General features: G+C 40.3%; 1 protein-coding gene across 1 annotated transcript; it reads left to right on the top strand.

The window, feature by feature from the left end:
- The first annotated feature begins 336 nt into the window (after positions 1–336).
- NCF1 (neutrophil cytosolic factor 1) lies at positions 337–13,360 on the top strand. The gene is made up of 11 exons (XM_053454925.1): positions 337–458; positions 4,736–4,816; positions 5,233–5,308; positions 6,908–7,073; positions 8,083–8,144; positions 9,526–9,648; positions 10,295–10,402; positions 10,920–11,037; positions 11,176–11,283; positions 12,007–12,143; positions 12,808–13,360. The coding sequence occupies exons 1-11, from the start codon at positions 387–389 to the stop codon at positions 12,930–12,932; spliced, it is 1,176 nt and encodes a 391-aa protein (XP_053310900.1). The 5' UTR covers positions 337–386; the 3' UTR covers positions 12,933–13,360.
- The last annotated feature ends 129 nt before the right edge of the window (positions 13,361–13,489 follow it).

Here is a 13,489-nt window from a genome sequence, read left to right as displayed (position 1 = left end):
GAATTTTAAAAGGAGTTTAAAAAGATCATCTGAATGGGGATATGAGGTCAAACAGCAGTCCGCTTTCAGCAGGGAGAAGGGGGTGTCCGCTTTCACAAAATTGCGGTTGTAGTTCACGTGAAAAAGGAACTTGTTGTACGTGACCGGTTCCTAAGATCTGAAGCGATCTCACTTAGAACGATCATCGTCTCCCACAGCAAGGAGTTCAGCGCCCGGGGGGCGTGTACAATCAGGACCGCTGCTGGCGTCTAACTGACCAATCACATCCTCGCTTTAGAGCCGCACCTATTCTGTCTATATAAGTGGAAGGTGCCGGTGTCAGTTCCAGTGCCCACTCCAGCCAGCGGATTTCTTGGATCCATTGGACCGCAGCTGATTCTAGCACTATGTCTGAGCAGTTTATCAGACACATCCAACTACTGGGTTTTGAGAAAAGATACTTTCCCAGCCAGCACTATGTGAGTACTGTTCTGCATGTACCCTAATACGGCTTAGGACTCGCACCCACGCGTGGGCACCCGTATCCATTCAAGATTCCACACTCCAATGCTGTAAATGAAGAATAAAAAGACGGGCTAGCATTGTTTTTTTTATGTTAAGCAGATATGTTTTACTTTAAAGTTACTTGTCCCGGATAGCTGGTTTCTAAAGAAACCCCCAATGATATTGATGCCTTATTCGGAACCGCTGCTTAGTTTATTTTTTATCATATGGGAATTCTACTTAAAAATAATGAACCGATTAAAAAAAAAAGTTAATCTAAAGTAAATAAACATGGCTAAAAAATACTATCCCTCAATTATTATTATTGTTTTGTTTTATATAGAGCCATCACATTTCGTAGCGCTGTACAATGGGAAGAAAGGACATAACAAGTAGTATATAACAGCTTGACTTACAGAAACAATAGGTAAAGAGGGCCTGCTCAAATCTAGAGGAATAATTAAAGATATGGTTGAACAAAGGATTTTGTACGATGACCCCTATGTGCAAGATATTCTGTACAGGCAAAGGGGAAATCCTATCATATTACGTTCAGAATTCATATATCTGGAACGTTACATTTTTATTAAACACCACCAGTCATATTTGACAGATAGCACTTAGGCGTCTTGGACATATTTTAATTTTTTTATTATAAATCCAAAATCTTTTTTTGGGGGGAAAACATTATATCATCCCGATATATACTTGCATACATTAGTAAGTACTGCGACACAGCGCAGGGCGGTTCTTGTAGAGTACAAACTCCGATTTGAAATTACATTCAGGAATACAATTAGCTTTCCAGACACAGTGATAGACAGAATAGAAACAGACCTAGGGAAATGGAGTGGCGTTGTGACAGGCACGGGCGTAGGAACCGGGGGGGACTGGGGGGACAGATCCCCCCCAGGAAATCATGCGGGGGGACCGATAATAGAGCAATCCCCCCCAGTGCCCTCGGTGCACAGCTGCCCGATCAGCAGCTGCAGCGTGCAGGACTGGTTGGGGATTTCCCTAACCAGTCCAACACTTACCGGTGTGCTGTCTGTCACTGAGTGCCGGGCGATGGGATATGACGTTTATATCCCAGCCCCGGCGCTCAGCAGAAACAGCTCTGCGCAGCTGCACTGCACTAGAGCGGCAAACCACCAGAAGGGGAGGAGGAAGAGCAAGCAGAAAGCAGAAGAGAAGAAGAGAAAGGTAAGAGATGTGCAAAACGAGGGGGGGGGGTCTGATGTGCAAAACGAGGGGGGGGGGTCTGATGTGCAAAACGAGGGGGGGGGGTCTGATGTGCAAAACGAGGGGGGGGGTCTGATGTGCAAAACGAGGGGGGGGGTCTGATGTGCAAAACGAGGGGGGGGGGTCTGATGTGCAAAACGAGGGGGGGGGGTCTGATGTGCAAAACGAGGGGGGGGGGTCTGATGTGCAAAACGAGGGGGGGGGGTCTGATGTGCAAAACGAGGGGGGGGGTCTGATGTGCAAAACGAGGGGGGGTCTGATGTGCAAAACGAGGGGGGGGGTCTGATGTGCAAAACGAGGGGGGGTCTGATGTGCAAAACGAGGGGGGGTCTGATGTGCAAAACGAGGGGGGGTCTGATGTGCAAAACGAGGGGGGGGTCTGATGTGCAAAACGAGGGGGGGGTCTGATGTGCAAAACGAGGGGGGTCTGATGTGCAAAACAGTGTATATGTGTATGGGCAGTGTATATGTGTACGTGTGTATGGGCAGTGTATATGTGTACGGGCAGTGTATATGTGTACGGGCAGTGTATATGTGTACGTGTGTATGGGCAGTGTACGTGTGTATGGGCAGTGTATATGTGTACGTGTGTACGTGTGTATGGGCAGTGTATATGTGTACGTGTGTATGGGCAGTGTATATGTGTGTGGACAGTGTATATGTGTATGGGCAGTGTATATGTGCACGTGTGTATGGGCAGTGTATATGTGTATGGGCAGTGTATATGTGTACGTGTGTATGGGCAGTGTATATGTGTACGTGTGTGTGGACAGTGTATATGTGTACGTGTGTGTGGACAGTGTATATGTGTATGGGCAGTGTATATGTGTACGTGTGTATGGGCAGTGTATATGTGTATGGGCAGTGTATATGTTTATGGGCAGTGTATATGTGTACGTGTGTGTGGGCAGTGTATATGTGTATGGGCAGTGTACGTGTGTATGGGCAGTGTATATGTGTATGTGTGTGTATGGGCAGTGTATATGTGTACGTGTGTATGGGCAGTGTATATGTGTATGTGTGTATGGGCAGTGTATGTGTGTATGGGCAGTGTATATGTGTACGTGTGTATGGGCAGTGTATATGTGTACGTGTGTATGGGCAGTGTATATGTGTACGTCTGTATGGGCAGTGTATATGTGTGTATATAAGGAGTGTATTTGTCTTATAGTGTATACGTCTGTGTAAGTATGTGCAAAGGCAGTGTATATTTATGGGGAGGCGTGTGTGTGTGTGAGCAGTTTATGTATGTTTGGGCAGGCGTGTATAAGGGTAGTGCATATGTGTGAGTACTGGCAAGTGTGTATGTGCAGGCAATTGCAGTGTATGTGTGTGTTTTTGTGGGCAGGCATGCGTAAGGGCAGTGCATATGTGTGTATGGATAGTGTATATGTGTGTATGGATAGTGTATATGTGTGTATGGATAGTGTATATGTGTGTATGGATAGTGTATATGTGTGTATGAGCAGGCATGTCGTACTTAAAGGGAAGATTATGATTCCCTGTAACACATGTTTAACTCAGGGGCACCTAGGGTTAAATCCAGGCCTATTTCTGGTTAAAATGAGTATGTGTGTCACTGTATGTCACAGCATTCGGACACAAGAGAATATTTCGGGGTGCTACTTGGTCTAGGGCATCACTAATACAAAGCACCACGAGTTAATCTAGGGGTAGGCAGAGTAAGTGAAGGATGTGTTTGCGTGTCTGGGTGTGATAGCGTATGTTTGTGGGTTTGTTATTGTGCACATCTGTTTTTATGGGTATGATAGTATGTTTCCAGGTGTGTTATGGTGGGCATGTGTCTAGGTATATTAGGGTGGGAATGTTTTGGGGTGTATTATTGTGTGCGTGTGTATGTTATTCAAGTGTTTAAGTGTGTGGATATGTTCCTGTGTGCATGACGTGTTAGATGGTTCCTTCAATACATCATAGTAGTCTCTGTGGCCGTGTCCAGTGGGGTCCATCTGTGGTTGTAAGATTTTTCTGTTTCTGTGGGAATTTTCTCCCATTCATCCAGTAGAACGTTTTATGAGCTGTAGGTGATAAACCTTTTTGGACAGCACTATGCTTCTAACTTTGTGGGAACGGTTTTGGGGAAGGTCCTTTTCTATTCCATCGTGACTGCCCCAGTGTACAAAACAAGGCCCATAAAGGCATGGCTGCAAAAATTCCCCACAGAAACTCTCCAAAATCTTGTGGAAATCGTTCCCAGATGAGTGAAAGCCGTTATAGAGGCAAAGGGGGACCAACTTCATATTAATGTCTATGTATTTATAATGTGATGTCATAAAGTCCCTGTTGGTGAAATGGTCAGGTATACCCTACCAGAAAAAATGCTATCCCCCCCAGATTTTTAGGGGTTCCTACGCCCATGGTGACAGGGGTGGGTGTGCAAATGGGCACAACCAGAGCATGTGAAGTGATGCCTCCTCCATAATGCACCACTGGCAGCGTCCCAACAAAAAATGTTAGAATTGTTGATTTAACCTGTAAAGGATGACATTATCTTTTAACATTTTTTTTACAAAGCGTATTCAGACTTTTTTTCTAAGTTTTTTTTTTAATGTCTTTATTGTTTAGGTTATTATATATGTAATATATATATATATATATATATATATATATATATATATATATATATAGTTATAGGACAATTGTGATTTTCTATTGAAACTATGTTCTTTCATTACTGTTTGTGAGGTGGCTTTTTGAAGATAACCTCCCCAGAGTTGACCCTTCATAATGCATCGTGAAACTGATTAGCTGAATCTGCAACTACTGCAATCATCCTAAAAGTAGAGCCTCTGGCACGATAACGCATTCAAATATTTAAACAAAGTACTGTGCCATAAGTATTCTGTTGAAGAAGGCGTGCTTAGCAAAAACAGATGTTTCCAGAATGGTTTAAAAATGTCTTGAGAAAAAAAAATATCTAGTATTTAAATGTGCATTATGTGGCATATGTTGATTTCCAAAAATAAGTAATCTTTTATTTTTTTATTTTTAGGTATATATGTTTTTAATAAAATGGAATGATCTAAAAGAAAAGGTTGTGTACAGAAAATATACAGACATCTATGAGTTCCATGTGAGTTTTTTTCTTTTTTTATAACCTATGATAAACCAAAAAATAAGTCTAGAACTAGTTAAATGAAAACATCCCCATGTTACCAAACAGTACTCAATAGCTACAATGACTAATTGGCTCATTAAATTCTGTTTTCACGGTGATTAGTCATTTATATTATTTCTACGCAGTCTGTCTCCATCATAACTAAGTTCCTTACATTTCTAGTAAAGAACACTAAACTGGTTACAAACGTTAAGCAATTTTTTAAGTAATAGCGAACAAGGAAATGTTGGTAAATACTGTTGAAAATGCATGCAATTGTAAATGCATTGAGTAATTCCCCAACTGCATAGAGAATAAACCGGAATAAGAGCCATTTATTTCACATGTGTGTTCCCGTACAGCCCACGTTATTAACCACTACTTTATTGTAGAAAGCATTGAAAGAAATGTTTCCTATCGAATCTGGAGAAATAAATAAGGAACACAGGATTATTCCTCATCTACCAGGTAATATTGTGGGCAATTGGCTTGAGCGTGATTGTGTTTTTTGGGGGTAATGATTCACATGTTGATTAATTTTTTTCAAGTTTCAGTGCAACCACCTATCGGTGCCTAATTTTGTGTCACGGGGAAATTAAGCATTCTTGGCAAAAATCTATTATGATCTTAACTATTACCCAGTTAATGGTAAGGGTCTGAATGCACAGTAAGGATTTAATAAACATAAGCATTACATTCAGCATAGTAGGTGGAACAGCACCTTTAAATTGCGATTGATCATCAAATGTTTAGTGTAGTTGTTGTTACAAAATGGTGAAGCAATGAATGAGATTCTATAATCCCAGACCTAGTTCTTGCACCCTTGGTAAACCATGTCTCTGATGTCCCTTGCTGGTTAGCACAGAGGAGAATATGGTGGTGGTGGTCTCACCAGCTCTGCATTAAGCAGTTGACCATGTCACCTTTTTGGTAGAGCTGGCCTGGTGTGTTGTAGGTAAGCAAGAGCAAAGTGTCTTACCTCTTGTAAACAGGTGCTGACATCCATTTAAATTAACAGTCAAACACAAAGTCCCACACGTATTTCTCCAGAGTTACCCTTCTCATGATCTGATTCTGTGGTCGCGCAGTATTTCTGTTCCCCAGGTGGATGTCTAGTGACCTAGGGCCATGTTCCTCTTTTCAAAAAATAACTTTTGTGACAATAAGTCACTCCTAAGAAGGGATCTCTTTCACACATACATAGACTCATGGATGTCTTTGAATGAGTCCAAGTGACTCAATGAAAAGAGTATGTAATTCTCTCTTTTATACCCTTCTTCCCTGCCATCATTGGGTCCTAGTGAATGAGAATCTGATAAGAGTCTGGGTGCGCTCATGCACCACTAGTGTTTTGTTTTTTTTAATCTCGTATCACTCATTATGTAAAAACTCTATTTGCAAATGATATAAAACGGAAGTGAAACTTCCTGTTTTTGTGCAAACACCCGCTATAGTGTCAGTACATATATTAATCATTTACATTAGATAAGAATGGCATAAATCAATTTATCAGGGCCATGCGTTTTTCAGGGATTTCAGTCTGTGTGAAAAGGTGACCTATATTACAAACTTCCATAGAAAGTCAATAATATATGTTTTTAATATCATTTTTGAGTCTGTCTTGTCAAATGGGGATTAACGATAGAATAAATGTTGTCGATCTGATGGTCTCATGACGTATTCTATAAGCAAATTAAAGCAAAATGTTCCCAAGTAGTATTGCCATGCTGCTTTTTTTGTACATCCAATATACTGCAGGGGGTAACCTACATGGCCATTTGAAGCTCTGGTGGTCCATAGTCAGAGCTAAATGTATGGGCTACCATGGAGTGCTGGGTCCCTTATAGGACCCATAGACTGGAAACACTATAGAATATTTATTCCATATGTAAAGTGTGGGCTCCTTTGACATACTAGATGCCATAACAAGTTTAACTCTATCACGGTCATAATACATTTTATAAAATTTCACTAATATTACTCCGAAAAATATACACTGAAAGTTATTTTATTGAATCACAAATGTTAATTAACAAAAGAACTTGGTAACTGTTTTGGCTCTTTTAGCTCCAAAGTGGTTTGATGGCCTTAGATCCACAGAAAACAGACAGGTAACGTTGGCGGATTACTGCTTGTCTTTGCTTAATCTTCCTTCCAAGATCTCCCGATGCCCTCACGTTCTCAATTTCTTTAAAGTCAGACCAGAGGATGTAAACCCTGCATCCAATAACAAGTGAGTACTTTGCTCTTGTTATAAATAATAATAATTAATTTATATATATATATATATATATATATATATATATATATATATATATGTGTGTGTGTGTGTCTTAGAAGATAAAAAAATACCTTTAGCCCATAGCTTTTGCCCTCTAGAGGTGCAGAGTTGTATACACTCAGGTCCAACTCAAACCCTATTTTCACTGTAAGTCTAACTGCCCCATATACACTATGGAGCACTGTCCCCAGGCACAGCCTCCACGTGACGTATTCTGCACAGCGCATCCGGAAAATGTGGTTTGATTGAGTTTATTCAAGAACCAAGCTATTGGGCATAGGATATATATATATATGTGTGTGTGTATATATATATATATATATATATATATAGTGTGCTGTGATATGACATTCTATCTTGTTGCTTAACATAGAGGATGGCAGCTGCAGAAGTATGCAGGGAGGGGGTTGAAGCGCTGCCCTGAGTTAGGACTAGGGCAGCACCCAGCCAAAATGCATCAGTGATGCTGGGGAGGAGTTAAATTAGACAGAAGTCTTGTTTTCTAACACCAATAATTAAAGAATGAATGTGGTAACATGCATTGAAGCCCGTTCAAATAGAACTCCAGCTTGCATTAAAAAAATTCTGGTGTCCAAATCAGAAGACCTTTGTTGGGGCTCAAATGAAATGTGCAGCAAAATGGCCACATGTTAGCGGTGACTGAGGCCTGACCTGGGCTGGTCAGGAGAGATCATATGATTTCCTCATCCAGCCCGTGGTCTTCACTGTCCCCAAAAATGAGACTGTCCCATAAAAATAGGATGGTTGAGAAGCATTTTAGACTGTTCATTGAAGCTCTGTCCTCTGTGGTGTAATGGTGAACATCTTTGACAGGATGGGTTTAGTTCTGGATGTTGCATCTTTTCATGATAATTCTTGAATGAACACCTATAATCGTCAAACTGTGTGACTTTGCAGTTTTTGCCTTAAAAACATTGTCCCGTAACCTCTTCTATTGTAGTGGTCGAAAACCCGAGACGTTTTTATTAAACACTGAACTTACAAAACAAACAAATGTGTCAGGTAAGGACACCCCAAAACCTTGGTCTTTAAAAGCTGTTAAAATACCTCTAAATTCCGGTAAAATTATTTATATGTAAATTATTTATTATTTGTGTAACATAAGGCATTTTTGAATAACAATATTCGGCTTCATATAATACTATAGTATTCAGTATAAACCTAATCCATGTTTTGGATTGAATGATCACAATATAATTCATCAAATGTATATAGCAGGCCTGGTATAGTTTGAGACAGATAGCTTGGTAACAGCATTTCCATTTTTAAGAAGTAGTGTCATGTTAACTACACATAATACAACATATAGGGGAACTCCCGTCATAGTATTTTATTCTAGTATTTATTCTAGCATTTATAGCCCTGTATGTTCTGCTTTTTTTTTTTTTTTTAAATATCCAGACCTTTTTTAAGGCATCCATTGTATTTAATTGAACCTGCACATATTTATACATTGTTATAATATCCCCTCTAAGATGCCATTATTCTAGCGTATTTATAGGTGCAACTGGTTTTAGTCTCTCTTCATAATTAAGATCTTCCAATCCCCTTATTCATTCTGTAGTCCTTCTTTGCACCTTTTCTATTTCCGTGTTGTGCTTTTTAATGGCCGGTGCCCAGAATTGCACTACATATTAAAGGTGAGGTCTTACCATTGACTTGTAAAGAGGCAAGATGATATCCTCCTCCCGTGAATCAACACCCCATTAAATCATTCTCCTTAGTAGTTTTTTTTAGGGGAGATGTCATTTAAAGTATATGTTGCATTTTTATTATTTCCCATAATGCATAACTTTACATTTGTCAATCAATACAACTGTTATCATTCATTTCTGTTTCACATGAGTTCACACCTACCCATTATCTAGGACTAGGTGTGAGAAGCTAGTTCTCATTAAACATCCTTACGCAAGCCATGTATTGTGCCCAAAACAGCAGAATGAGATTGTGTTTGTCACAATACTCTGGCTTCACATGCAGTGCTTCTGATATCAACTCAGGCTAGTAATGCGCTTTAATGTCCTGTTAGGAAAGGCGAAACTCAACTGTAGGGAACAACGGATTCACTGCATGTAAGACACGCTGGGAAAACAGGAACTACATTTTGTGTTTATTTTCCTGCACTGCTTCAAACAACAAAAAACTACTTACCACACATTGATATATATACCCTACTGACAATATTAATATGTCATATACAAAAAAAAACCAAGATGGAGGTCCTCTTTAACTCTTCTTGCTCCAAGGCTCATTGAGGTTGGTCCTTCAAAATGTATAGTGAAGTTGTTGAGTTGAAATGTTCCTGCCTTGGTGAAGACACCTCTTAGTAGTTGTGGATTTGAAATATAGAATGGGCAGTAATCAAATTGTATTCCAACCACAGATATCACAGGTCCTATTGTTCTGCAGTCATATCGATTGATCGCAGACTATGAAAAGAATTCCAAGAGCGAACTAGGGGTGAAAGCTGGTGACGTGGTGGATGTGGTGGAAAAAAATGAAAATGGTAATTTCTTTTAAATCTAATTTTCCTCTCTGCCTTTTTTGGGCCTTCTTAAATTTGCTTTAGTGTCCCATAAGTCTCATGTATTCATGCATTTCAGTGAGTTACATTGGTACATTACACATGCTTGCAGCCATTAAACCTGGTCAGCTGGGAGCTGTACGCAAGAGTGACTCTAGGTTTTTAGGAGCCCTAAGGCCAAAATATTTGGGGGCCAATCTTGAGTGCAATAGATGAAAATGGATAATTGTACATACATGAATGAACATCATTTTATGATCATAAGTCTATTAGTGACCACACCTCCCACAGCCCCTGAGGGGACTCTTAGACCAACAGTGGTCTTACGCAGCTGCTTAGTCTCCTTATATTGTAGCACCTTGGTTGTACATGCTCAGCAGGCCTGTACCCCCTCTCAAAGCAATAATAGGATTTACAAGTAATACAGTTGCGTAATAAAAATCATTTTAATTGTTTCAACTATCAGACATAACATGGTTCTTGAAGATGGCATTTCCACGCTTACTTATTCAAGAACAAATAATAAATTACCAGGGCTCAAGTTGAAATCTCACTTATTTATGCCCAGTTTGTAAAGCTATCTTCCTCAGGATGGAAACAAAACATCTTCACATTTATTATCTTGCAGGCTGGTGGTTCTGTCAGCTGAAAAACAAACGGGGCTGGGTTCCAGCTGCCTATCTTGAACCTCTTGATAGCCCAGATGAATCAGAAGAGCAGGAACCCAACTATGCTGGTAATGCAGACATCTCCATTTCCGTCCTACTTCTAGTATCAAATGAACTTAATGGGAATTGTAGTTATAGCCTGGGGTTGTGTTGGCCTACATTATACATTAACTGCAGCTCCCATGATATACAGTCAGCCATTACTGGCTGAACACCATAGCAATTGTAGACTAGGGTAGTTGTGGCAAATATTTGTTCTCATGTTGTGCAGGTACATGCTGATCTGTTAGCCACTACAGCCATGGTTATATCATTTTACTATTAATGGGTAACTAACCCCTCTTTTGAGCCAGCAAATGGAGGTAAGGAGGTATTGGGCTGGGCGAGGGGATATGTGGGGAGAATGATATTTGCACCCCCCCGGAGAAAATCCTGTGGATGTCCATGCTGACAGGTCTGCCTTGTCATTGCCAGTCCAGCCCTGTTTAGAAGTATTTAAGGTCTGTTTCTTTTTATATGAACTGCACCAGATGGCTGTTGATTTGTTTACCTGCTGGATGAATTCCTCTGTTTTTACCTGCATAGGTGATTTACACATCTCCACAAAAGCATATTCAGCAATTATGGAAGATGAACTGACTGTTGAAGAGGGTGAAACTGTTGAAGTTATCCATAAGCTCCTAGATGGATGGTGGGTTGTCAGGTATGGGAAAAATGCAACCCATGAAACGGGAACGCTAAGGGTTACCGTGCTTTCTATGCTCTCATTAAACAGCGATGGTATAATTATCATGTCATTTATAGCATGATGCAGTGTAATTACTCTACCTCTTTGTTACAGGAAGGGTAGCATTACTGGTTATTTCCCTGCAATATATCTGCAGAAATCTGGGCAAGCACCACCTGCAGATGGCAACCAGACTACAAAAAAAAGTTTGCCCCCACGAAGGTGAGAAAAATGGCAGATATAACTGTACTGTATTATCTCTTTAGATTATTCATGCACAAAATTTAATATACCGTATTGGCTCGAATATAGGCCGCACTTTTCCCCCCCACTTTAAGTCTTTAAAGTGGGGGTGCGGCCTATATTCGGGGTCTAGCACCGGAATATAGATGTCCCCCGCCGGCCCCGCAAGACACCCGGGAGTCTGCTCCGATAAGTCGGGGGGGGCAGAGGAGGACAGTGGTAGCATATCTCGGGGAGGGAGGACAGTGGCAGCATATCTCGGGGGGGGGGCAGAGTGGCAGCATGTTTTTTTGGTGCTTTTTTAAAGAAAAAAACTTTTTTCTTTAAAAAAGCACCAAACTTTTAGGGTGCGGCCTATATACGGGGGCGGTCTATATACGAGCCAATACGGTACATGCAGTCCATACAGAATGGCACAGTGGCTCGAGCTAAAGTGCCCCCCATTGGTGGGTTAGTGTTTGCTTGGCGTTAGCTTGTTCATTGTGCAGTGTCATGGGCTGGAAAACCATGTGGCATTTCTCTTGTTCAGCTCAGTAGAGGGCAGGGGTCAATAAAGCAGTGTTCTAGAGGACAATTGATGTCTCCGAAGTGTCAGTGGGCACTATAAAATTGATAGTATTCTTTGAAAGGCTGCCGTCCACCACTGAATTCATAGCCATGTTTAAATAAATGTGTCTAACGTGCTGTGTTTTACTAACATAGGTCCACGATTTCAAACGCAAACAGTATCCACAAACAACATCGTAAACAGATTAGCCAAGAAACCTACAGGAGGAATAGCAAGAAGTACCTAAACGAGCGACAGTCCAAAACTGAATCCATGATCATCGCCACAATTGGTATGCAAAGTCAGTTGAAGCAAATGCAGGACACCCGTTATATTATTCAAAGGGCACATTGAATAAAAACCCTGTATGTGGCTCAAACATTCTGCCTTGCACAGTCAAGAGGGTGCATGGTTAATGAAGTGATGTTCAGAGATCCTCCTTCTGTGCTGCATTACTCCTTGTTTAGTGTGTGTGTCACTAATCTGTAACCAGCAGAAAAGCCCTTAGACTTGCTGTTCCCACAGAAATCTTGTAGTGCTGCCACCACTGCAAGCGATTGTGGATAGCCGTGTCCAAGTTAGGTTAACAATGATCACCATTTTGCCTATATATACATACATAAAACGTTGTATAACAAGAGTACAGTTTGACTCTGTTCCCCTAAAGAAATTTTCGCTTTATAGTATTAACAAAGAATTTTTGATAATTATACATTATCAAGTGTGTCCTGGAAATTATTGGTAAGGTAATCCCACAAAGAGCACAGTAGCTTATTAAGAATTCCGAGAGGTTTTCCCACACTGATGGCTGACAGATACCACTTCATCTGACTGTATCCTTTACATTGTTAGCTAACCTCTGTAAGACAAAAAGATGACAAAAGATAATCATTTTTCTGAAAGGTGAAACAATAATTACCTTTTGTTTGGCGGTTTATTCATGTTTGTATATCTAGATGAAGACAAAGATTTGGAAAGTCCTTCTAAAGCTCAGCCTGCCATCCCACCAAGACCAAGTAGGGACCTTATCCTGGATCGCTGTTCAGATAGGACAAAGTGCAAGGTCCAAACTGTGAACTGAGCAAGCCTGGAATCCCAAGGAACATCCAGGATCCAAAGCAGCGTTGTAACCCATTAAGCAACAAATTGTTTTTAATAAATAAGTGCATTCTCAAATCTACAGCTAGCTATGGGTGTTCTGAAATAAAAGCAGTATTCCATTACATTTATTATTTGAATGTGAAGAAGTAACACTGTAGTGTTGTGCATTACTGTGTACACAATTTTTCCTGAGCTTAATTTGGATGATCTACATATGGTGTTGTTGATATTTAAGTAAACATGTAGTGACCTTTTTTTTTAAAATGCTTTAACTACTCATTCCTGATGTCATAACTCTTCCTGATGCCATAACTCTTCAGAATTCAAAAAACTCTTTTCTCTTTTGTATGTATGTATACATATGTGTATGTTTTTTAAATTTCATTATTAAACGTGACTGAAATACAAGGCTCCAAAGGGAAATGGTATATGGACATCTGCTGAGCTACAACACATGACTAAGGAGTAGGATATATTTAACATAAATAAGGAAAAAAGAAAAGAGCGGGAGACCAGGAGATCTCCTGCTTCCTAAGT

Source organism: Spea bombifrons, chromosome 2, assembly GCF_027358695.1.
Source record: "Spea bombifrons isolate aSpeBom1 chromosome 2, aSpeBom1.2.pri, whole genome shotgun sequence".
Classification (NCBI taxonomy): domain Eukaryota; kingdom Metazoa; phylum Chordata; class Amphibia; order Anura; family Pelobatidae; genus Spea; species Spea bombifrons.
This window is presented reverse-complemented; position numbering and strand designations above follow the sequence as displayed.